The sequence below is a fragment of the Letharia columbiana genome (genome assembly GCF_014066305.1).
Source record: "Letharia columbiana isolate WasteWater2 chromosome Unknown Sc0000011_s2, whole genome shotgun sequence".
Classification (NCBI taxonomy): Eukaryota; Fungi; Ascomycota; class Lecanoromycetes; order Lecanorales; family Parmeliaceae; genus Letharia; species Letharia columbiana.
Window position 1 is genome coordinate 1105632 of NW_023501049.1, and position 25473 is coordinate 1131104.

The 25473-nt window shown below is 49.1% G+C and overlaps 6 protein-coding genes across 6 annotated transcripts; 2 read left to right on the forward strand and 4 right to left on the reverse strand.

Moving 5' to 3' along the window:
- Positions 1-963: 963 nt before the first annotated feature.
- HO173_004512 (uncharacterized protein) lies at positions 964-14959 on the reverse strand (the record flags this gene model as incomplete). Its single annotated transcript, XM_037306436.1, has 5 exons — positions 964-1187; positions 1433-5480; positions 8306-9244; positions 9291-14735; positions 14798-14959. The coding sequence occupies 5 exons, from the start codon at positions 14957-14959 to the stop codon at positions 964-966; spliced, it is 10818 nt and encodes a 3605-aa protein (XP_037166946.1).
- Positions 14960-15591: 632 nt separating this feature from the next.
- Positions 15592-17507, reverse strand: HO173_004513 (uncharacterized protein; the record flags this gene model as incomplete). The annotated part of the gene is made up of 2 exons (XM_037306437.1): positions 15592-16156; positions 16321-17507. The coding sequence occupies 2 exons, from the start codon at positions 17505-17507 to the stop codon at positions 15592-15594; spliced, it is 1752 nt and encodes a 583-aa protein (XP_037166947.1).
- Positions 17508-18184: 677 nt separating this feature from the next.
- HO173_004514 (uncharacterized protein) lies at positions 18185-21124 on the forward strand (the record flags this gene model as incomplete). Its single annotated transcript, XM_037306438.1, has 8 exons — positions 18185-18988; positions 19127-19297; positions 19447-19545; positions 19682-19803; positions 19917-20002; positions 20130-20471; positions 20632-20801; positions 20957-21124. The coding sequence occupies 8 exons, from the start codon at positions 18185-18187 to the stop codon at positions 21122-21124; spliced, it is 1962 nt and encodes a 653-aa protein (XP_037166948.1).
- Positions 21125-21626: 502 nt separating this feature from the next.
- Positions 21627-22320, reverse strand: HO173_004515 (uncharacterized protein; the record flags this gene model as incomplete). Its single annotated transcript, XM_037306439.1, has 3 exons — positions 21627-21729; positions 21792-22124; positions 22202-22320. The coding sequence occupies 3 exons, from the start codon at positions 22318-22320 to the stop codon at positions 21627-21629; spliced, it is 555 nt and encodes a 184-aa protein (XP_037166949.1).
- Positions 22321-22768: 448 nt separating this feature from the next.
- HO173_004516 (uncharacterized protein) lies at positions 22769-24479 on the forward strand (the record flags this gene model as incomplete). Its single annotated transcript, XM_037306440.1, has 2 exons — positions 22769-22857; positions 22916-24479. 2 exons carry the CDS (start codon positions 22769-22771, stop codon positions 24477-24479), a joined length of 1653 nt encoding a protein of 550 aa, XP_037166950.1.
- Positions 24480-24747: 268 nt separating this feature from the next.
- Positions 24748-25321, reverse strand: HO173_004517 (uncharacterized protein; the record flags this gene model as incomplete). The annotated part of the gene is made up of 3 exons (XM_037306441.1): positions 24748-24954; positions 25032-25106; positions 25214-25321. 3 exons carry the CDS (start codon positions 25319-25321, stop codon positions 24748-24750), a joined length of 390 nt encoding a protein of 129 aa, XP_037166951.1.
- Between the last annotated feature and the right edge of the window lie 152 nt (positions 25322-25473).

Sequence of the window (25473 nt, forward strand, 5' to 3'; positions counted from 1 at the left end):
TAGCTTTTTGCTGGAGCCACTCGAGTGCTTGCTGGAAAGATGGAGCGAGAGAGAGCGCGCGAGAGAGAGAGAGGGGGGGGGGAGAACGTACGGTGCGTGCCAAAGGTGATGCAGAATGCCATGGCGAAGTACTCTGTGCGTGTAATGATATCAATGTAGGTATGGATGCCTTTGCGCGACAGCTCCGAGGTTCTGTGCGGAGGAGTTGTAAATCAATACATTTTCCTAACAATTGGTTATTATGCTTTCTAGAACCTTGGCAGCCGGTGGCGAATTTGTGACGCGGCCCAATATGGACGCCAAGGCTGGCATAAAAATGTTTTGTGCAGAGAAGGGCCAAAGAGATTGTCTTTTGCGGCATCCCTCCCATACCCATAGGAGCACTTTGGTAGACTTCTTCTAGAAAGATCGCTCTACTACTCCATAGCCTGAAACCCCGATACAGAGGCTTGCCACAAGACTGAGGAGAAGCGGTAAGTAAGGGGTACTCGCCAGCCAGATTGTGAAAAGCTTCACCAAGAATCATTGTCACAATCAGTAGCCAATCAAAGCATGGGAACCGCCAACTTTGTCTTACAACTGTTTTTGGTATTTTTGGTGTCTGAAAGCTAGCTAGGTCGGAATATTTCCAAACATTATTAAAAGCTTCGACACTTTTTTCAAGAAAGAAGTCGTATAGAAAATTCTTCATACTGAGTGGCATTGCAGACGCCAATGTATGCTACTCATTTGACACGTTCCACCCTCTCACAGCTTCCCGTGTAAACTTTCGCGCTGCCTTTTGGTGGGATGGAAAAGTGTCCCTCTCACAGACGTCCAGACCCCCCATAGACTGAAGCTGGCTCTGCAATGCCTTCGGTATGTGACATGAAGCGGTCCCCATCCACAGTGAAAAAGTCCTGTCAAGATATGGTTTTCAACCCACTGGCAGAAGCTGCCGAAGAAACGAAGTAATAAATGTATTCAATTGCTGCTGGCTGGGGATATCATGAATTCGGCCGTTACAACGTTGCGGCCGAGACGTGTTTGACGTGAGATCCCCTCCGCCGGGCTATTCAGTTTGGCGTCGACCCATGAACTGAAGTCGCCGAAGAAAATGATCCCATCGATGTGATATAATGCTGCTGGGAGTACCATTGATTCGGCCGTGAGGAGGTTGCCGTAGAGACTGTGGTTTGACGTGGTGACTCAAGATGGAAGATATCGACGGATTAAGGATGCGTGGAATCACCGATGGAGACTGATTGCAAGGACTGTACAATGGAAATGTGGCCGTTAGAAGATTGTGGTAAAGACTGTGGCAAATCTTGATGGCTCAAGATTGTTTCAAAGGCATCGGTACGGTGTGTAGGTCTGTCGGTAGAGACTGTTGAAGAGGATCTCGAGATGCGACTTTGCTGAATGCTGTGGCTTTGTAAAGCATTTGGCTAACCGGAGGCGGAAATGATGATCATGGCAATGATAATAGCTAGGATGCAAATAGCGCTCGAGCCGTAGCCCCAGCAAAGAGCTATGGTTTTCTCTGTGTTGCGAAAACCGTTGATTTCACCCGCTGTGTGGAATCTCGTGATGCCGTCCATGTAGCCATGTCCGTAAACAAGGGCAATGGGGGGGATCACCATGGATGGTATGAGGTAAATGCGAGAAAGTAGTACGTGGCGCTCAAGGAGCTCTGGGGTAGGCGGATGTGGGATACGGTGAAGGTGAGGTGATTCAGCTCGAGCAACTGGTCGCTGAAAGAGTGGACGTCCCAGTGGGTCCGGGTGCGGTCTTGGACGGGGGAGGCCTGGTCTTATGCGATCCCAAGGACGGTCGCGACCATAGACAGGATGACGGAGGACTGGAGGAGCGGCATCAGTATGCACAACCCCGTCTCTGACGAAAGGTCGAGATTCAGTTGATGAGGGTGTAGTGGGATCGTTGATTGAGGCGTCATCCGCTTTTGGTTGGCGACCTTTTCGCTCCATGAAATTGTGCTGGTGGTGGCTATACCGAGAATCATTGTCGTCTGAACGCGAGAAAGGGTTTCTGAGGAGAAGTACAGAGCTAGTGGTCTGCTGAGCATAGCCATCCGAGGATGACAAGTTCAGCGCCGAAGCTTTTTGGGCAGAAGGCGTTTCCATGAGCTTAGAATGACTCTCACTGGAAGACCTACGTCGACGTGGTGATGATTCGCGGTGCTCCAGTCGTGGCCCAGATACTGAATGCGATCTAGAACGATCCTCTATATTAACTGTCGAGGTTGCTGGGTCTTCGCGGTTGAATGATCTTGCAAGTGATTTGTGGAAGTCGCCTAGTAGATTTAGGCTGCCATCGTCCAAATTGTGTCGGACAGCCTGCTCGTGAAGACCCTGACCTAATGATGATGGTGTGTCTGGAAAATAAATAGGTGAGCTGGCGAGCGGCGCTGGGCTACTTGAGAAGTTGGCGCCCGGGCTGCTTGCATCTGCCAGACTGCTCCCCACTTCTCGATTGCCTCCTCGCTCTGGAGTGCCATGCACATGTGCTTTTCCATCCCAGACTATCATCTCTGTGAAAGTACCTCCGTTCCTAGGTAGTGAGAGTTCGCTTGAGGCGACTTCGCTAACTGTACTCAACCAGGGAGACGAATGATGTGACTGCTCTCTAGAGTCTATAATAAGTTGATTCTGATCCACCGCAGGATCACGATCACGGGACGCGTCTTGAGTTGTATTGTACAACGGAACTTGAGTCTGCTTTTCCTTTACTTCCTGAACACCCTCTGACAGCCCACAACTGGACGGCTTTGAACTCAGATGATTCTGCTGCATCATCACACAACTATCTTGAATGTTTATCGCTGATGGTTTATTCAAGCGAATGATAGATAGTGAGGAAGAAAAAGGATGATTATGCTCGACCCGTAAAGGAGATGGGTGCTGATATGTACTGTCTGCACGTACGCTTGACACTAATTGAGCACTAGTGTTGTTGTTTGGCAAACGCCCTCCGGAAGCATACTCATATTCGGGCACTTGAACCAATTCCCCTGTCTGGCTATTCTTGAGGAGCACACAGGAATGATTGTGTCGTGGATGCGCCGGATGCTGCATCACTGGTTGAGTTCTGACACCGTAGAAAGGATAATGTGGCTCCTTTGACGGGGACAAATTACCAGAGTCAGAATTATCCGCCAGACTGCTACCGGTCTCAGTGTCGAAGGCGATGCCATTAAAAGCGTGCGTACCAGCTTCTGTTTCAGCAGAAACAGTCTCCCAGTCTTGTTCACCTAAGCTGCACAAGGCCGTGGGCAAGCGGCCGGTCTCCTTCAGTCTAATGGGTTCCGGGTTTTGATCGAAGCGACTCGTATTACCTCCAAGAGCTGGCCTTGATGTTGTACTAGTATTCTTGGGCTCACCAATAGCGTGTTTTCCGAAAAGCAGTGGCGGAGTGGGGCACCGTGTCCTAGAAGCCGGAAGACCATCATTCCCTAAACGCGCTTTGTGGCCGGACGGATCACCACCATAGCGGTCTGCGCTCGGTGATGACGAGGTCTGACTGCTTCCAGGTCCAGCATCTGCAGACGGACTGAGGACTCGATCAAGCGGAAACGCCTCGAGTAGAGCATTTGGCTTATGGTCTCCACGGATCTGTTCAGAATTGGTATGACGATCCGCTTGGCTACTTGAGTCCCTCGACCTCAGCATACTCAATCCAGTCTTCGTTCGATCTCCCAGCGAATGTAGTACCTCTCCTTTGAGTTCGTTCTCAGACATGGGCCGCGAGGAGGCACCATCCGTGATTACGCCCGAGTAGCGTAACAGTATGCTCGAAAAATCTCTACTTCCCATGGTTGACGCATGTTGGGATGAGCCTAAGAAGTCTGAATGAGAATGAAGATCAATGTTTCCGGCTGGAATGAGAACATCGATATGTGGCAATGGGCTGTCTATGGTGCGTTGACTACCCGACGAGCCGGTCCGGGAACGAATGTGCTCGATGCCATAAGGCTTTAACGACCGTGAGAAGCCGCCGTACGAATCCGGTGAAAGTCCAGAAATAGGAGAGGCACGTAAGGCATCCGATGGCGCATGGCGTGGGACTGGCGTGTGCGGTGCCGATGGAGCTTCCTGGCCATCGTCACTTGGGGCAGGACTCCAGAGATATTCATCGATCTCCTCGAAAGTTGGACTCTGAGCGAAGGTGTGGGCAGAATGAGGGTGCTTTGGAATTAGGTTTCCAATGCGTCTTTGCTGTTCTTCTTCCCCTTTCGCTTCATAAGCAAACACGTCTTCAAACTGTTTACTGCCTTGAGTACCAAAGTCTCGCACAATGCTTCCGATTGTGTTGTTCTCAGGCATTTCTTTAGAGCTCAGATTCTTGGACGGAAGATCTGGCGAGGCATCGGGTTCCCCCACCAGTGATTTCGAAGATATTGCTTGACGTGGTTTAGGCGAAGCCTGGCTCCATTGCAGTGCTTGTTGGGTCACTTGATTTGAATTATCTGCTTCCGCATTTGGCAATGGAAAGACGAAGGATGGTGAAGCCTCTGTGAAACTCTGCCCAGCTTCGATTTTCGGCGGATCGGGCAAGTTGACAACTTTGGAATAGTCTCCTTGGCGAAGCACTGCTGGTTGGTAAACGAAGTTGGAAAGATATTGGATTGGTGGTGGTGAAAGGTCGGCCCCCGAGTGCTGATCGACTGTTTCATATGGGTCTGCTGATTTCCGACTTTCTGGCTGCTGAGGAAGTGAGCCTTGGAGTCTGGCATCGTGGTGTTCTTCGAAAATTTCCCGGCCGATTTCGGACCATGAGATAGACGTGCGGTTGATAGCATCACCTCCCTGTTGACCAGATGGGATGGTTTTTAGAGATCCGTGAGTTTCCAATCTCCGCAAAGCCTGGCCATGTTTGCCAGGATCAAATGGAGATCTTGGAGAAGGAGACCTATGCGAGGCTGTGTTGGAGTTCGAGGTCGAACGACATTGAGGTCCAGTATTGGTCATGAAGTCTCTATTGCTGGCGTCTTCGGAAGGCTGAGACAGCATGATAAGCCCCGTCGGGCCGACAAGAGGTGAGGAACCGCTGCATATTGTTCGTGGAAGGTATCCTACAACTCTCGAAGGTCCACTCGGCGTAAGTGGCACTTGCGCTGCCGAGCCATGTTGACCGTTGTGGTGTACGTAAGAAAAGTACTCGCGGCTTGGTGTTCGTGTTTGAGGTACCGTTGATGCACGGATACTCTGTGTTTCAGGCAGATACACCCTGCTTGGGGACGATTGATATCCACTTGCCGTCGTTGTTTGCGGGACCAATGATCCATGGCCACACTCAAGGTCTTCACTACCAGCTGGCTCAGCTGGAGAATCTCCGCCATTCCTTCGGAAGAACTGGTTGAACGGGGGTAGCATCCTGACGCTTAACTCTTCGCCGGAAATTGTTTGCCTCAGTGGCCGATCCTCAAATAGTTTAGGAGCTGAAGATTTAGTCAAACAGGACCCGATTGAAGAGACACCTTCCTAGACCGACAAAATTAACTTAAGGGTACCAACCGCAAGGATTCCACTTGTAAGGTAAGTTGACAAGCTATGACTCAAAAACGCGAAACCCTGGACGCGACGTGTGTTAACAATGAGGGTAAGCTGCAAAGCAAATTCAGACACAAGGACTCCAACAGGAAAGGATGTGAACTTACGGTCTTGGAAAGACCCAGTTTAATACGTCCACAGCTGTGATCAGCAAGGCCCAATATAGTTGGTATACTGACTTTGAAATTCCGTTACAGTAAAGGAGGCTGATACAGGAACTCGCTGAACTCTGCGCCCAAGTAAGAGCTCCTGTGCAGCAATTCGGAATCAATATCGTTTAGGCAAGGTAGACTTTGGCAGAGTAGATTTAATGTTACTGTCAGGTTTCCGAAGTCAGGAGTGTGAGGAAGGGTATTGGTGGTATTGATGATGGAGGAGGCTGGTCGTTGGATTGTTTTGGATGATGAGAATCTGAAGCCCTTGGCTGCAGCCTCTTCTAGTAACTGCAACAACAGGCCGTTCGAAGGTTGTCTTGGCCTTGCAATAATCAAGCGATGGCAAGCTGGTAGCGATGAACCTGGTGAATTGGGGGAGTCGAGAAGTGGAAAAGGGGTGTCGAGGATGAACGATCTAGGCGAAGTGTTGATAGTTGATCAACAACTTGGCCTAATTTTGATTCATCCATTTCGACTTGCCATCTCTTCCCTTCCTGCAGCCCTGACAACAACTATGAAGTCGATCTTCAGCTACCACTACTTCTCATAACCCTGCCTACAAGCAGGAGTCTTTAGTGTTCCCGCAGCCAGTGTTCCGTCCAACATAAACAGTCAACAACGCCAAGCTGTGTTCCTTTCTTCCAGTTTTTCGGAGCCTTAAGAGACCTCACTTTTCGCGTGTTCGTCGGACGATCGTCTGGATAACCAGGCAAGCGGTCATGGCATCATCATGTTTGTCGAAGACCTATCCGTGTACTTGTGTATCACTTCATCTTCCCTGTCACTGTTCATCTCCCCGTCATGACTTTGCGATAATGTCTTTGTTCCTGACCTAGCAAACGCAGGTTGATCACATAGCTCTCCAATGGCGGAGGCAGGAGCACTCACCAGACAAGTTCTCCGTTGGTCACTGTATCAATCATTCAGCCATGGTTTCCTCAGATGTAACGGCTATTTTTCCTAAAGACGATTGGGAACGGAATCAGGGCCAGTCGTGTTGTCTACTTCAGCATTGACATTAACGAAGATGGGTTCTCGATCAGAGAAACAAGATATCATCCAAGATTTACAGAGTCAGAGATCATGCAAGAAAATTGACAAGCAACATTATCAAAAGATCACTTGGAGAAAGCACTAAAGACCAAGAAAGCAAAGCAGAAGTGGTTGAGAAGAACAAGCGAAGGAAGAAGGAATTACGAGGGGAAGAGAACATTTGTGAAAGCAATAAGGGCAATACTCCATTTTCCGATCTCTCTTCAAGCCCTCCCAAACCGCCTAGCCGGGCCTGCTTTACATCAAAGGTAACACTAGACTCTGACGGGGAAAGAGGTTTTGCAAGACCGGAAGAGACCCTTGTTCTTGGAGCGGTCTGAGAAACTTATGCTGTCGCCAGGCTGTGGTGCATAGCACCTCGAACTAAAAGACCATATAAGGAATTGGGCCGTGGACAACAATGTCCACATCATCTCATCTCATCTCAGACGATTGTCCACTGTGCAAAACCCTGCGGAAAGAGACAAAGCTGGCATTCAGCGATACTTCAAAGCGGTGTAGGAGCTTTGTCAGACCCGTGTGTGTAAGAGAGGCCTAAAGTTTCTGTTGATTGACGTTCGGCTTGTATATCTTTCCCCAGGATATGTTGATATCTTTGTCCCCTTCGGTGCTAGCAACAGCAGTGTTGGAGAAGGCTAAAGCTGAACGAGCTATGTGGGCGTGCAGCCTAGCACACTTCCCCCAGTGGAGTAGACGCAGTGGGGTAGACGTGTGGTACTCTGTTCCCTTTACCTCAAACGCTGGTGGGTTTTATGTCTGCAAATCTGATGAAAGGAGGCTGCCTCGAAGTTTCGTAGCTTTAGGCATTCCGATTCAATAGCTTGAGGTACACGTTGTCTTAGAGGATGGGATGGCTGTGATGGGCTTGGCTCAAAGTGTTTCAGGCATCACTGTTTCGGATTTACAAATGAAGTCTTCTAATCATATCAATAGTTCTCCAGATCTTGAATAATCCTATGCAAAATTCTTGCGGGGCCATTTGAGCTGACTTGATCCAGGATCACATGCAGCAGGCATCAGTATTGAACCGCCGGCATGGGGTAAACGATATCATACTCTTTGGTCAAAAGGTGTGATTGCACAGTCTTCCATCTATTGTATAGGCTTATGGTTATGGAGCCATCCCTTGGGGTCTTATATGGGTTGAAGATGACACGAGATTTGAGGCTTCAGAGAGGAGAGAGAAATTTTAGCTTTACGGACGATCTCCGCTCTCAAGACTGCCACACTAAGTCGTATCTTATACAAAGACCTAAGGTAACTTTCATTATTTTTAGACCAAATTTTATATTTCGTTCTACACAAATTATGGCTCATGCTCCACAAGATCTCTCATTGAACTCGTCCAATCATGACTACGTGTAAAGAGTTACAAACATAAAAAGACATCGCTATGCAACCAGCAGTCCGCGATGCCAAAGCCCGCAAAAGGTGCGCCGCTGACGCCTCTTGCATGCTGGCTTGCCATGAGCTCAGAGAATCTCAATGCCTCTTGTATTTCTATCCGTGAATCAGTATTTGCAAGCCAAAGGGAGGAGATGGACGTACATCCTCAATCCGCCTTCTGTTTCCAGGGTCCAAACTATTTGTCGCCCCCAGTAATGTCTGCCCCACCGCATTGCTGACGCCCATTGCAGGCCTCAAAATTATTGTAGGAGCGCCTCTCAAAACTGCCCTCGCGGCGCCGCCTGCCGTGCCACTCTCCAAAATCTCCCCAGGCATTGCTATGATGGCATCTTTGGCGGTGAGTAGATCGCGCTCGAGGCTGGCATAGCCACCCCGAAGGCCTTGGACCACGCCTACTGGCTGATCGGCGTACGCACTGATCTGCGGCTTTTCGTCTTCCTCGAACTCGGCGTCTTCCCAACCAACACTCACATCTGATCTCTTCACCGGCTGAGTTAAAAGATCCTCGGCACCCTGAAGCACGGTTTGAGTACCGATCGCAAGCTTAGCTCCCAGTTTGACTAGTTCACTCGTCGTTGTCTTCGCGAAAGCAACCGCGCCTTTCTGCAAACTTCTAACCACCCTACCATCCTTTCGATACTCTCGGATAGGGATAGCGACTAGGTTGCGAAAACCGCCTCCAACATTCACGAGCGAGCGAATAGGTGCAAGTCCCGCAAGAACACCGGGCAGCTGGTTCCCTTTGACATCTGGCATCCAAATGTCATTGAGGGTTTTGCCGAGCTTGTCAAAACCAGAGACGCCATAGATGATGACGTGTCGGAGAATCATGTCTGCTTGTTCAAGTATGAAAAAATTCATGAACTCGTTCGTATGTCCTGAACGAATACCTGCGTAATCGACTCTTTTTGGCTTAAAGTCGAACTTGACTCGTATGGAGTTCACTTCCACGCGCTGAAGGAACGGCGCTTCAGACTGCGAGGTTTGCATCGGCGCAGAGTTGTCCTTGAACTCGAAGAAACGGGTGATGAAATCAAGTGCATCCTGGTCGACATGAAGTCGTAGCGGAAGTATAGTGGCCTGAGCACGAATTAGCTTTCGTACTTTGTAAAACCTCCTTTCTCACCTTTAGAATGATCTCCGACGCTGCAAGACTGGGCACAGGCTTGACGTTCAATATCTCAAGGTGGATCATGTCTGTTCCACTTTCGCGTTCTCCAACCTCATGCATGTAGGTAGCAAACTTCTTCCATGTGGAAGTTGGCACATGATCGAATATCTCGAGGTCCTGTACTCTGATGTCTAGAGAGCTTTGAGTATCGCCTGAGTCTGGCGACAAGACTATCACATCTGCAGAGACGCCCTTCAGCTCGAAGGTCATCTTGTGATACTTACTACGTTTCAACCGCAGTTTCCTGCTGCCTCTCGAACGTGGTGCTTGACCTTTTCGGCTCGGCGAGCCTGAAGGTGTGGAAGTCGCATAGCTTTCTGTCTCACTGACAAGATCGTCAAGATTGCGATTGACCTGATGAGCCAGCTCTCTTGGGTCACGATTCGCGGGAATACCAATGTAGATCGAATTGAAAAGAAAGTCACCAATCACGGATTCCTCCTCTTCGTCGGGGTCCGCAGGTTTGCGTCTATCATTGCGAGCCAAACGTTCTGTGGCTTTGTTTTGAACGTCTTCGATGGCTTGGCTGATGGTGTCTCTGGTACTCTGCCAGTCGTAGCCATCATAGAGATTCCATATAAAGTGTACGTCCCGCACACGAACTCTCAAAGGACTGCCACGCACTCTGAACTCGTTGCTCAATCCGTAGGTGTTTTGCTGGATACTCCGCTGATGAGCAGTGCCTCCCACCACTGAGCTCGTTCCAAAGTGATCGTCGACGAAATCAAGAGAGGAGTTATCAGGAGCAATCTGTGTCTGCTCTTCGTAATTTTCCATGGTATTCTTGTTTCCCATTCCTTGGACGATCGAAGGGTTTGGTAGAGATTCTATATCATCTTCAAGCATGCTGTCTGCGATGCCTTCGTATACTGATTCGAGGTTAGGATTATAGATACTGCTTACGAATTCGAGGTTCTGCGGGACGTCGTCGTCTACTATATCGCCTTCGTCAAGTTCCAGTGATAATTCCTTATCGGTATTAGGACTGATCTGAGTTGCTGGGAAAGCATTGCCCGAGAGCGAAGCGAGCATGTCTTCGACGGGTATGACCTCTGTCCTGTACTTCAATTCTGTGCAGGGCGGCGTTGGCGGTATCAGTCCAGTTATGATATTCTGCAATGTCTGGGTGGAGTCCGCGCATGACTCTAGGACAAAAAGATCGTCCCGGATCTCTACATCGATTGCCCTGCTGGAATCATTCTCGAGCTTGACAATTTTAATCGTAGCTTTTGCTGCAGAGATCAAGCTGACAGATACATAACCTAGGTCGGACAGAATTTCAACCTGACCTCGTCGGTCGATAGAGCTTTGAGCTGTAGAAGGGGCATTTTCACGGTCGCCGATCACCATGAGTGAAGCCTTTCTGATATCAAGCACTGCGTCGGCTTCTTCTCCTCTGGGCATGGCACCTACGAAGTGAGTATCAGTGAAAACAACAAGGCCTTTGGCCGGCGATTTGCGTGGATTGAGCCCCAGGGTCGAGTCTCGCACAGCAACATCAAGTCTCAATTCTTTCGAACCTTGCGAACGATCACTGCTTGCGGGTTCTTGAGCCGAAGGCTTTGGTGTAGATCCTCTGTCGGCAGCTCGGGCAGTAAGAGTAGCCACAGAGCTCACCATATCAGCAACAATTGATTGGACGGATGTGGCATCCTTCATTCCCATAACTGCCATAAGAGTGGGGACATGATACTCAAAGCGTACATTGTAAAGCTTTATTTTTGCTGTAGGTTCCATTTCGTTGCCGACAAAGCGAGCCATGACCATGGGTGAATACGTCTCGCCAACGATCTGCATGGGCAGAGCGTGTCCGACCAACTCTTCTGTACCGTTTCGATGAAGGTTCAATGTAGTAATTCCAAGAGCGACCAAGCTGGGGAATGCGACATATGCTGCCTCCAAGTCCTTCGAAGCCAAAATAGCTGCACCAAAGCTGTCGTTGACTTGGATCTTGAGTCTGAGGTCGCGAACCAACATCAGCGTTAGGATACCTGGACGATCATCCTCAGGCAGATATTTTGTCACAGTCGAGAGCTTTTTGAGGTCTTCCGATAACGCTGCAATACGTTGTAGATCGTCTAGATCCGACAGGATGCCTTCAAGGCTTTCGACTGTAGCGCGGACTACGCCTCCTTGTCGTCGTTGACGCAAGAGAGTATCCAGCAGTATATCATCATCCCTTTCATACTCGTCTTTGGAAGGAGACAAGAGGGCAAGTAGCCGATCTAAATCCTTCTCTTTGGGTGTTGACAAGTACTCTATTCTAAGATTCGAAAGCTTCACCGCTGTAGATGGCTCAGAAGAGGCATGCCGCAGATACGGGTCACTGATGTTCAGTCGGTCGACTTGTAAGCCGAGACCTTCCGTTCGGCTGACAAGCTTCATGGCCGTGCTCTCAAGACGTAAAGAAGAGCGTGTACCCCGAAGATCAAGGACAATGCCCCCAATCCTTGCCGTGACTTTGTTCTGCGTCTGAATTGGAGGAGATAGTCTTGGACTGTTCTGCGTTTGGCCTTCGAAGTGTACACCGCGAACTGGCCTGCTGTGATGGGAAGTTTTAGCCGCCATGTCTACCACAGTCATAGTGGACATCATCGAGCTTCCGAGACCAAGCATACTGCTGAATCCGCCGAACCAGGTAAAAGTCTCGTCGAGTCGGCGTGAGTCTAGAGCGATATGCAACGGAAGTGTTGTCAACTCAACCTTCGTGGCGCTAATTGTCTTCGTTACCGTTAACTTCATGTCATTGTCGATAGGTGCAAGTATGTCTCGGGTAGATTCTCTCATCTTCAAGCCGGAATCAAAGGAGAGGATGTCTTCCGAGACGTATCCAAATGAAAATTTTCTTGTCGATAGTTCCAATACAGACGATGCTTCACTTTTGCGGTACATAGCACAGAATTCTTTCATCTCCGCTCTCAATAAAACTTCTGAGTCTCCACGCAGATCGTTTTGTTCCACGGGGTTCTGGGAACGTATACCTCTCACAGGCACTCCTTTGACGACGTCGAGAAACTTCCAGCACATCCGCTTCACCTTCAATCTTACCTGGCTCACCTCTCTTGGAGCTGGTTGCGGGACAGCTGTTCTGCTCTTCTCGGAGGAAGAGGATGAACGCATGGCATTAATTTTTTCAATAACCAGAATCATCAATTTGGCGAGACCCATATCACCCAAGACTTGAATATTACCTACATCTATAGATGGCCGTCGGCCAGACTGCTGGGAGTCTGAGCTGTAATCCGAGGATAAGATTCCGTGAGCAGCGGCGTGGGTGGTCTGCGAGGTTAACCTTGAGCTTCCAGAGAGTGTCTGGCTCAAAGCAGCAGACGGTTGATGCTTGATCCCAATTGGGCTGTCTGCTGTATTGGCATTACCTTGGGGAATCTCCAGGGCAATGAAGTCAACGGATAGTATGCGCTTCATGATGGTGAAGGGGCTTTTGAGATTTGCCGAAGAGGCCTCAGAACCTTGGGATGAACCATCTCGCTGGCTGGGAAGTCTAGGGGGTGACACTGGCTCATGCCTTACATTGGTGGGCAATGTCGAAGATGGAAACATGTGTTCAGTCGATTCTGGATTGGAAATCCGGGGGATCCGAGGACCATGGTCATCATAATGGCTTGCAAGTCTATCTCCATTCGCCGGTGTTTCATGCTGGCGTAAGATGCTGGTCGGTTTGTCCTGCAGAACTGAAAGATTACCTGGAACAAGCGAATCACTACCCTCGTCGCCGCTGTCCGAGCTCGAGGCGTTCCACTGACCAGGTATTGATGTGCTCTTATCTGTTTGCGGAGCAGAAACATGACTGATGGCACTCATGTACATGCTTTCTGCCTCCTCGTGACTAAAGATTTTTGATTGTGCAAGGTCTTCAGAAATTGGAGAAACTGTATGACTGCTGGGACTTGAGGACTTCGAAGGCAGAGCTTCTGTACTGATACCCATTGGCCGGCCAGGATCCTGGGGCTTGGCTCGTGGTTCAGATGGGCGCATGGAACCTTGACTTCGCATGTCGAACCCAAGCTCCGTTTGTGAGTTCCCAGCAGGGAGTGATGTTGGAGGAAATGCATCGAATTTTGCTGGAGGTGTCCGACCGCCTTCAAGCGACGCTGCATCAACGGAGTTGTGAGACATTCTCGACAATGGGGCAGAAGATCCATAGTTGGCTGCCCCCTCGTGTAGAAACGACCTAAGATCTTTAGGATCTTTTCCTTCCTCGGGTGATTGTGGGGTGTCTCCGGAGGCGGAGTAGAAGGAGCCAGTGACCGCGCTATCATGATACTGACTATCGCCAGCATTGGACAGACCCAATGAAGCGGTAGATTCATGATCCGTATCAGAACCCTCGGAATCCGTAGGCTCTTGACTGAAGTCATATATCATTGGTGCTTCGGAATCCTGAGAATCTTGTCTGTCTAGGCTCGCAGGGAGAGGACTGCTTATCGTTTTGGGTTCGCCAATGGTACTTGAAGCAGGAGAGTCTATAGGCTTGCTGCCAGATCTCGCTATAATGCTCGCGTGGGTAGTCTCCGGAGACGACGGTCCGGTAGATCGAGCAACGTTGGCGAACAACGAGGCATCAGAGATGAGCATAGCGTGAAAATTGGCCAATGTCACGCGACGGGTCTCTTGAAAGACAGAGTTAGAAGCTTCTTGGACGCTCCCTTGATCCGTTACGCTTGGTGTTGCTAGGCGGGTGATAGCGTTGACGATTATGTCCTCTATGTAAAACCGAATGGTCAAGACATTCGACCTTTCTGATGTATCGCTGTTGGCAGAGCTTTCCGAAGCAATATCTAGCTTAATGTCCAGGTCCAATTCCACATCCTTGACTTTCAACTGGACACGGTCCCCAACACCTTTCAGAAAGTCTGCCAAAAACCCTGGAAGGGGAAGTGTGTTGGCAACACCAAGATCGGACGTTTCGTCACCATCATCGCTAGTCACTAGAGACTGATCCAGGTATTGGGACTTTGCAACAGCATCTTGCAGTTCGGCCTTTTCTTCCTTTGATTCGTCATGTAAGAATGACTTAGCTAGGTCAACGGTAGTTGGCAAGTACTCTGAGACTCCTGCACGGCTGTCACCACCTGTTTGCAGTACAGGGCTGGGAAAACCGCCACCGGGGTCGTGAACGTGAGACTGTGTATTTCTTGGGTTGTCCGCTTTGACGCCCTTTGACGGTTTTCCCGACCGATTTCTTTTGGGTGGTGTCGATTTGGGTCTTCCCCCTCCGCATTGATCTTCGAGGTTTGCGTTCACGCGCACCTGCACTCCTTGCACTTCAACTGATATTCCACTTATGTAGAGGTCCGCAGGGATCGTAAGCCGAAGATACTGAATCTGAGCAGAAAAGATGGCCAAATTCCTTGGCAGTTGTAGTAAATCGGCAAGTTTCTGAAAGCATTTGCTCAGCCGTTGCACGACGGGAAGTAGAATGACCTGCATGGTATGCCCACCTTCGTATGCACGGCCACATCCCTCAGCTCAACTGTGCTCCTCTTACCCCATACTATATCCAACTTCTCGAGATCTAAAGCATCGGTGTCCAGCAGCTCTAGTCGTGAAAGAGCATATCGTAAGATCCGCTTCTGGAAATAGGACGGAAGGAAGAAAGTCATTGTCACTGGTGCAAACCACAAAAGACGGTTATCGGCTTATCATCGCAACGACCTTTCGATGCTGGACGCGGAGTCGCACCTGGTGAGGAGTGATCGAGGGTAGAGACCATCCTAAGTTCTTTTTCGGTGGAGGCCTGTACTGATAACTCATGTTGGGGGAGACACCTGTCGTCGTCAAACAGTAGATTTCTTTTGCCACAGACGTGTGTAAATTTTAAGAGAATCTGGCAGTCAACACATGATTCATTGCCCGTTCTTCTACTGAATGTGACCATCCCCCACGTCAATACCTAGTAGTCTGGTGGGGCTTGGAGAAACTCGAATCCTCTAAGGTATGATTACCGTATTGATATTTTTGAATACGGAAAGTAATTGTTACCTCTTCCTCATCTCGAATGCCTTGCGTCTTCAAGCCGTCCTTCTTATCAAAATACGGCCATTGCAATGTACTCATCATTGACATATAAGAAGAGCCCCCTCTGAGAGGATTGTCTTTCAGGGTCAATTTCCCGAACTGACATGAATATGTTGACATTGTTTTTCCACGCCAAAAAGGCGGAGAACGGTATCATATGTAGGTTGTACTGTGCTGTGCTCAGTCCTTGCATTTCAAAGTCTTTGTGTGCGTCTATCTAGTCTTCATCGCCTCCGTAGTCAAGAGCAAATTCTAACAAGATCCACTCGCAAAATCTGTTGAATTCCATATGCCATTCCCTTAGCCTCGAAGCCCGTATCCCTTCGCCATAAACTCCTTTCTTGATGTCTTCAGTCCATTCCTTCGTTGTTTGATCCTCATGTGCTGCCCAGCGTACACTGTTCTCCGCAAGAGAACCAAGCCCAGCCAGGCCAAGATTCTCCCACCCCTGCAATGCCTGCCAAAAGTCGTCCGTCACACCGTTTTCCCTTTGCCCTAAGACAGCTGGGTCGTCATTCGAGAGAGCGCAGGGGACGCCTCGAGCCAAAAGGGCTGGTAAAGGATGTGATTTGATGGAGCTTGTGAGGCGCAATACTTCGTTTGAGATTGGGCACGATTCTATGAGTATCTTTTTTGTCTTGACCATCTCCAGCAAGAGAGGATGCTTGTATAGCGAAAATCCATGGCCAATCCTTCGGGTCCCAAGGAGTATGGCATCAAAGAGGTTTTGGTCCGTTTCATCGCCGTCTCCCAGACATTCGCCTCCGTGAAAGAAATACGGACTATTACAGATCTCCATATCAGTGCTTCTTCTCAAAATATAAATTGGAGTAAATAGACGATGTTGAAGAATGACAAGCTGTCTTTGCTATCAAGACGGTAACGGTCTATGAGTTCAAGTGTGGTACTTTGATTTTCAGCTGGGAAGACGCCCAAGAATACGTACATATCAACCCCGTTCTCGAAGCAGCGCTTCTTGAACCAGAATAGTTCGGGTGTAAGATCTGCCAGTGATCTCCCCATATCTTCTTGTCCGACAACATCATAGCCAGCGATGAGCTCAGGATAGGCCTTCTTCATGAGGATGCATTGCTTCATGTGATCCACAATTTTCTTTTTGCTCCAGGATCGTAAACTTGTCCATATGAATCGATATCCCCAGAAATTTCTTCCGTCCTCGGTAGCCTTGAATTTCTTCAGCTCTTCGCTGAAGATGCGAACAAGATCATCGGGACCTTTAGACGGTTCTTCACAACCCTCTAATCTGAAATCGGCTGCGAATGTGCATCGAAAATCTACCCAACTCAAGCCATCACCCACGATTTGTCGTAGAAGACGTTGCATAGACGCCCGCAGTATAGGTTCATAATACTCCATTGAGTCTAGTAGTGGAAAGCAGCTTGTGAATTTCTTCCAGACGGCATCAAGTCCGTGATGATGCTTGATGGATTCTTCCGGGGTGATGGTGCACCTGGCTTTTAGCCAGGCCTTAAAACCATCTGTAGCACCATCAGGAAAGCTCCCAGCAGCCTCTTTCATGGAAACAGGATGAGATGGTTGGTATTCTTCGCTCCAAATCGATGAAGCGGTCGCTAGTGATCCTTTTGAGTAACGGAAAACCACCTTTCCGTGCGCCCTCGCTGTTGGACCACACAACGCCTCTTCTGCCAGCATAGCCATTCCTTCTGTCCCAAGCAATTCATCAATGAGCCAGTCCACATCGATCATAGCGTCCTGATGCGCATGCAACAAGGCTCCTTTTGGCATTTTTTTCACTATTCGCCAAGATTTCGTTTTCTCCATTGTGTCCCGGGCAAGCGCAAACATCATTCCTGGATGTAAGTTGACGCCTTCCTGCCGAGCAAGGTCATCTTGAAACTCGCCGGTCCAAATAGTCCGATGTTCCTCGACCAATATCCGCGATACTATTGCACACGCTTCGGTGGCTAGTGGTGTGAGAGATTGGCGGAAAGCTGCATCACTCCGCTGAGATTTCTCTTGATCTATAAGGGCTTCGCGGCCTTGGAAATACTTTTGTATGAATTGGTCTTCAAATTGCGGGAGACCTTCTTCGATCTCCCAGTCTGAAATATCTGACCCGAGCTCAGGCTGATTATCAGGGCCGGACGCCATATCTTAGGCTTAGGAACAGTGCTGTGCAGCGGAATTTCAGGCAAGAGATGATACTCGGTAAGCAGAACAATCCTACCTCACACTTAGCCTTGTTGCAGACGTAGAAGATGTCCTGATAGAGGGAACGCTCGTAGGAACGTCGAAACGTTCGGCTATCTGTGATCGGTGCAAGATGTTGACACCCTTTACATCTCTGGCAAGTACTTGCGTAAGGTTAAGCCCTAAGCGAAAAGGGGGTAGAAGCCTGTATGAAGAGGGTACTGCGAACGTGGTGAAGTCTAACCCCAGGCAAGCTCGTTACCGAAGGGGCCCTAGGTGCCAAGATTTCTATACCTTTGCACACGCCTGCCGAGGGTGCCGCTCCGTAGCGTATTTAATTCCCCAGAATTTCTGCACTACTGCACGAGCTGCAGTTTGACCATCGATGAATTCACTCACAAGGTATGCACATTGGCGTTGCGATAAGACTAGGTATGCACAGGTCTACTTGGCAGCATCAACAGCCAATTGGGTCTTCTGCGCTCCCTCCAACGTAGATCCTCGAAAATGTCTCTCAACGCCGAGGCATTGGCGATTATCTTACACATGGATAAACGTATCTTAATAGGACCCTTGTCCCAGCGAGCTCCCATATTTGAATTGTATCTTTTCCCTGACATCTGCGCCAAGTGGGAACAATGTCAACCACACCGGGCTACATTGATGTCAGAGATCATAACTTTTCTCCTCAGCAGAATGTGATACAGAATGACGACCCAGCCCTTCAAAACTCCTATGAGCATCATCATGATCACGTGCACCATGATGCCCAGGCAGAGAAAGGTCGGGAAGACGAGCTCATCTACTCCTATGGTACAACTTTTGAGGGGCGGACTATCCCGCACCAGGATCCGCAGGACCATGATCTTCACAGAAAGCGGCATGCAGATATGGCAAAAGAGCCAGCGGCAGCCGTTGATCCTGAGCAAGGTACCATGAGCCCCAGTCGCTCTGAAGAGGATCCTCAAACCCACACCTTCTCGAACTTTTACAAAAGATACCGCATATTCTTTCATCTACTTGTTTGGATTGTCTTTACCGGATGGTGGATCGCCGGGTTGCTACTCCATGGCATCCATGACTCGTTAAGCTCGAATACTGGGTGGCTCAAACCATTCCTCTTCTGGCTTGCAGTTACCTTACGAATTGTTTTCTTCCACGTTCCCATTACTGTTGTCACGAAGCCCATACACTGGACGTGGGAGAAAACCGGCGTGCGTTTTGCAGAGCTGTTGCCGGAACGGTTCAAAATTCCACTGGCCGCTCTCCTAACCATATCCGTCTTTTTGATCGGCGGATTTGTCAGTCCCGAAAGTGAAGACAATACTCGCGATAATCGAGCGGTGTCTCTATTCGGGCTGGCTGTCTTCATATTCGTCCTCTATGTGACATCACGCAATCGAAAGGCTGTGAATTGGCACACTGTGATAGTAGGAATGCTAGTATGTATTTTCTGGAGAATGATCTTTCCTCTTTGGTACCAGGGTTTTATTTATGAACACTGCACCAGGAGCAAAGACTGATCCAATAGCCCAGGTTCTTCCCATGAGGAATGTGTGCTGACTCAGGATTCTGTGTAGGTCCAATTTATTGTAGCCCTCTTTGTCCTGAGATCAAGCGTAGGATATGATATCTTCAGTTTTATTTCGGAACTTGCTCGAGATCTACTTGGGTTTGCGAACCAGGGAACGATATTCCTCACAGCGGAAAGTGTCCCATCAACCCATTGGTTCATTGTTTCCACTTTACCGGTACGTTCATTTTCGTAGGACCTATGACGGACCGTTGTTCGAGTTGAGAGACATGTTTTTTTGAGATCAAAAGGCTCTTAATACCCATCCAGACTGTCCCACGGCTTAGGTCTTCGCTCTAGGAAGATTGCTGACTTCATACCATTTAGGCAGTTATATTTTTCGTGGCCCTTGTCCAACTCTGCTTTTACAATGGGATATTCCAATGGTTCATCGGCAAATTCGCTGTCTTCTTTTTCTGGTCTATGGTACGTACAGTTCGGGGCTGATTTTTCCTGATCGGTAGTACAAGACCTGTCTCGGGAGCAAAGGACCATGCTACTCTCGGAACCTGTCTTGCAACTCCAATCTCTGCCTCGAATAGACTTTGCTGACTCCGAAAAGAGAGTATCCGGTGCAGAAGCGGTGGTTGCTGCGGCCTCGCCATTTATTGGGCAAGGCGAGTCTGCAATGCTCATCAAACCGTTCGTCGAACATCTTACTCAAGCCGAGCTTCACCAAGTCATGTAGGATTTTCCCAGTCTGTTCCTTCATAGTAAATCCCTGATTCCCCAAGGTGCCTTGCAACTCAAATTCCGACCTTGGAGACTCGATGCTAATTGCTGGTCAAATACTGCAGGTGCTGTGGCTTCGCTACCATTGCTGGCTCCGTGCTCGTCGCATACATTTCCTTGGGTGTCAACGCTCAAGCTCTCGTCAGCTCCTGTAAGTGCCTCATTAGAGATATTTCCTTTCATTCACATAGTTTTGAGTCGCAAGACGTTTCTCAAGGGGTTTCGACTCCCCAGACTTGAATAACCTTCGGACAAACGCTGACACCTAGACTGAATAGGTGTCATGTCAATTCCCGCCTCTCTTGCCATCTCGAAGTTACGCTACCCTGAGACAGAGGAGACGCTAACCACTGGTCGAGTTGTTATACCCGACGAGGATGAGCATAAGGCTGCCAATTCTCTCCATGCCTTCGCCAACGGCGCCTGGCTTGGTCTCAAAATCGCGGGCATGATCCTATCAACCCTTCTCTGTATTATAGCCCTGCTTGGACTAGCAAACGGACTTCTCACTTGGTGGGGAAGATATCTCAATATCAACGATCCACCCCTCACCGTCGAACTTATCGTGGGTTACATCTGTTATCCAATTGCGTTCCTCCTCGGCGTTCCGCGCAACGGAGGTAGGCACCTTTTCACATCATGCTTTCTTGTCCAGTATTGGTTCATGAGCTGGAGGGCATGTTGCTGGATAGGAACATGCTTTCCGAATCACCTCTGCCCTATAAGGCTTTCTGAATTTACAAATACTTCCAAAGAGAAGCTGACTCTGAGATCATGTAGACCTTCTGAAAGTTGCCCAACTCATCGGCACAAAGCTCGTTGCTAACGAGTTTGTTGCTTACACGGCCCTGCAGACAGACCCTGCCTATTCGGATATTAGCTCTCGCAGCAGGTTGATAGTGACGTACGCGCTGTGTGGGTTCGCAAACATCGGGAGCTTGGGAACCCAGGTCCGTACATTTCTCACCTAGGCTTTCCTATATGGTATTGGTATTTGGTCAAAGGATGTGTTTCGGGAGCAAGAGGACCTTTCTATTCCCGTGGCCGGTCTTGCGATTCCATATTCTGCCTCGAATAAGCAGTGCTGACTCCGAAATCCACGTAGATAGGGGTCTTGAGCCAGATTGCGCCTGGAAGGGGAGGAGATGTCTCAAGACTGGCACTTTCCGCGCTTATCTCAGGGGCTCTGAGCACATTCACAAGTGCGAGCATTGCAGGTATGCTAGTTACCGATCAGGCAGCTTACTTCACGCCGAGCGCTGCAAGTTCATGAGACGCGGGTTTTCGAATGCTGGGCTGTAAGATCCAAGACGACTTTGATCGATGGATACTGGGAAACCGATTGAAAATTTACTCTCATTATGTATAATCTTTTTCGATGATATATGCGGCTGATCTAGAAAGGAATAGTGCAACTATTCTTTGTTTTCGACTGGGGTTCAAAGGTAGGCTTTCAGAAGGCCTTAATATGCCACAGGATGACCGTTTTTGTATGAGTGGATGCTTATACGTTCAGTAGTCAGAGTGTGGTGATGATATCACAAGTTGCTCATCGAGGTCAGTTGCAAGACTTTGACATAAAATCAATTTTTGATTCTCCAGTGATGTCTGCATCAATCATACCCAGAGGTTTTCAATTGAATTGCGCTCCTCGCCATAAACCTATCGTACTCCAACCACGCAATGCAATTAGGGACCTTTCTTCTCCGCACTCGTCGAGCCTGCATCGAAAGGACTCGCTGACAGACAACATGTCGCACTGAAGTAATCGATCACTACTCCTCGTCCAGGTCCTGGTGACGCGCTAAAACTAGTCGCTTGAACTCAGTGGGGTCTGAGTCCCACAGCTCCGCCGCCTGACCGTTGAGAGGACTTGCACTGCAGAAGAAGAGGAATCAGCATCACAACCCAGAACATTTCGAAGAGGCAGAGGAGCATACTTATTTGGCTCCCCCAACAAACTCTGCAGGCTCAGAAGCACGCTTTGGACATTGTAGACGGCACTCCACTTGTCCTTCAGGATATCCAAGCATATCCTCCCGCTGAAATCGACGTTTGGATGGAAGATGGGTGTCTTGAATAGGACTGTCGGTGGGGCGTATGGATAGGAGGACGGAAATTGGAAGGAAAGCTTGAAGGTGAGGGAAGCGTAGGGCGTTTCAGAAGGGCCGGCGATGGTGGCAGTCCAGTTGAGGAGATTTTCTGGAGAAGAGGGAAATGCTGAGATACCAGGAGTGCTGGAAAGCATCAACTGCATCAACTCTGTTTGGAGACTAGAAACAAGTTAGTATCAAGTTGCAGGATGTGACCAAGGCTTTGCTGGAATGATCATGAAATTCAAAGACCATACCGTTTTGTCACGCTTTGTGTGTCCTGACGACGAGAAGTGGAGGAGAGTTTCGAGACTTCATGTACAGATGGCTGACCTGGAGCGGAATTCTGTGTGTCTTCCATGGTGAAGTCAGCCATAGTTGTCAAGGCTTAATGGAGGACACTGTTGCGTCGAATAACGTATGGGTATTGGAGACTTGTGGTGTGGGCTAAGCAGTGATGGAAGAGTTTTATTGTGTATCAATGCTTTCGAAAACTGTGAGGCTGGTGTGGAGTGTGAAGGTGTGGATGAGGTGTGGATAATAGGTATTTATGAAGAAAGTGCAGGGCATTGTTTACTGTTCTCGCCGTTGTCATGCAACCAATTGCGCTAAAGATCTGCCGGAACAGGGATTCTTTGGTGGGGTACGCGGGCACTTCCGCTGCCATATGAAACACCCATCACGTCGAGCACGCGACTTGTTAAATAACATCTATACTTTGAGAGCTGGGGACTGGAGCAGAGACGTCCATGTTGACGCTCACCAACTACCATCAGAGCTCCAATAGATACGCGTAGCATGTGTGGAAAACGCCTTTGCCAATCATGATAGCCCATTCGCAGCTCGCCCCGTTGCCCAGCGAGCTGCCCTTTCGAATCGTCTCAAAGACGATCGGGCAAGGTGCATATGCTTGGTTGGTTGGGCTTCTCATCTCCTGTATCCATGCAAAAGCTGACGTTTGGGTGTTTAAGCATCAAGAAAGCAGCACCACTCCATACTCCGAAGCCCATCTTCGCAGTCAAATTCATTCACAAGGAATTTGCTGTCCGACATGGTCGTCTCACTAAGAAGCAGCTCGATCTGGAGATAAATCTTCATCAATTCCTTGGCCAACACAGAAACATTGTGCAATTCTTTCAAGCAGGCGAGGACTTCACCTGGCGATGGATAGCCATGGAGTTGGCTGAGGGCGGCGACCTCTTCGACAAGATTGAGTCTGACGTCGGAGTCGGCGAGGACGTTGCGCATCTGTACTTCACGCAGCTCGTTAGTGCTGTGACCTACATGCACTCCAAAGGTGTAGGCCATCGGGATCTCAAGCCAGAAAACATCCTTTTATCTGCAGAAGGTAATTTGAAGATCGCCGATTTCGGTCTGGCAACTCTTTTCGAATACAAAGGGGAGAAAAAGTTGTGTAAAACGTGTTGTGGTAGTCCACCATACACTGCGCCAGAGGTCGTGAACTGCGACAATAGACTTGCGAAGAAGCTCGATCATGGTTACCAAGGCGATTACGTCGACATCTGGTCTTGCGGCGTTGTTCTCTTCGTTCTACTAGTCGGTAATACGCCCTGGGACGAGCCATTGGATAGAAGCTATGAATTTGATCAATATGTCAAGACGAATGGCCGACCTGACGACGAATTATGGCACAATCTGCCTGTAGAAACTCTCTCACTTCTACGAGGCATGATGCGGGTCAATCCGAAGGAGCGTTTCTCGTTGGCGGAAATCCGTCGCCATCCTTGGTTCACAAGGGAGAACAAATTTCTCAGCTCGGACGGCAAGATCGCGAATCCACTAGCCTTAGCAACGCAGATGTTCGAAAGCATGAAGATAGACTTTTCTCAAGATCCGTTGGCTTCACAGACCCAGCGCAGCCAAAGCTTTGAAGATGCAATGGATGTCGACAGCCAGGATGTGACGATAAAGCTCTCTTCAACGCAGCCGGAGACTCCAACCAACGACATCATGTTCGATTGGGAGCGGCCTCCACGTGTTACTGCTAGTAACAGTGTATCAGCTAGTCAACCAAGCATCGTCAACGGTGTTTCCATGAGTGAAAGCATTTGGGACGACCGATTAGCAGAGGAACCATCCTTCTCTCAATTCTCAGCTAGTCCTCAGGTACCGCTAAGCAAGACGCAGTTCGCTCGTCAATTCCGAGACATCGTACCCTCACACTCCCTCACACGTTTCTTTTCCCTTTGGCCACTTGCCCGTCTTCATGCAGCTATTGCAGATGCTCTGCACAGCCTCGGCGTCCCGACTCCGGCTTCACCGCTTGCCGCATCCTCAGCAACGATTTCATCAGTATGGATCAAGATCAGGGCAACAGATACGAGGCATTGCCCACTGACTGGCGACGTGGCGATTGAGAAAATGGCGGGCATTGATGCTCATTTGATAGAGATCAATTTTGTGAAAGCCAAAGGAGATCCAGTGGAATGGAGAAGGTTCTTCAAAAAGGTCGTTGTGCTCTGCAAGGATGCCGTGTACAAGCCAGATGAGCAGAGGGTAATGCTCTCACAATAAGGACAAGAAAGGGATGGCTATTCATTGCATAGCGTATGGTGGCATGGCGCAGGGCATACCCACTGCATTTTACTTAAGATACAAATGATCACCACTGGTTTTAAAACATGTTTTTTCATACCGACGCATCATCCACCACATGTGATTTTGCGATTGCCATGATGTCTTTCAATATCTGATTTCGCATGCTTTTGGCACCTGTGGGCTTGGCCACCGAGTTTGCGGTACGCGTGCCCCGTGGAAAATGCAGCACCTAGCTCTGACGACCTCAAGCATCTTCCACCACAACAGTAGTCAATCCCTTCGGGTTCTTCACGTTCACCGCCTGCACGTAGCTGTACAGCTTCTCTTTCGCACCCTCTTCGTCATTTCGCTTTCTCGATATCCTCACGCGCAGTCTGTATGGCACACCTTTGATGCCAGCCTCCCAGACTTTCTTGTTGAGTTGAGGGTCAAGGCGAACGTCTTTGGTTCCCTGACGTTAGGCAAGCATGTTAGTAATGGGGGTGTTGGATTGGAGGGGTTATGGAGATATGGAAATGTTCCACGTACCATCGCATTTATCGCAAAACCCCGAATCTCTTTGATAGCCCTTGGTGCTCTCTTCTTGAAAGCTACACCGTGTACCTGCACAAAAACCCAATTGATTAGTCTTCCGTCCTGAATACCCACGAAGGGGCCATAGAGTGGACTTCACAAAACTAATCTGGTGTTTATGTAGAGGAGAAACATACTCGCTTGTGTAGATGGATGGTGTATTCGCGGGCGACAACATCGGCGATGGCGGATCGTGTGGTAGTGGGCTTCTTGGTCGTCTTGGGCGCGGTCTTAGGAGTAGGCATTGTGACTGGGAAGGGCGACAGCAGATTAGTGGATGGCAGGACACATGATGACTGGAAGTCATAATTTCTTAACTTACCTATTTGCCTTCCACGAAGGGATTTAAGGACCGAAGGGTTCCGTGGTGTAAATGATGTCGATAAAATTGGTTGAG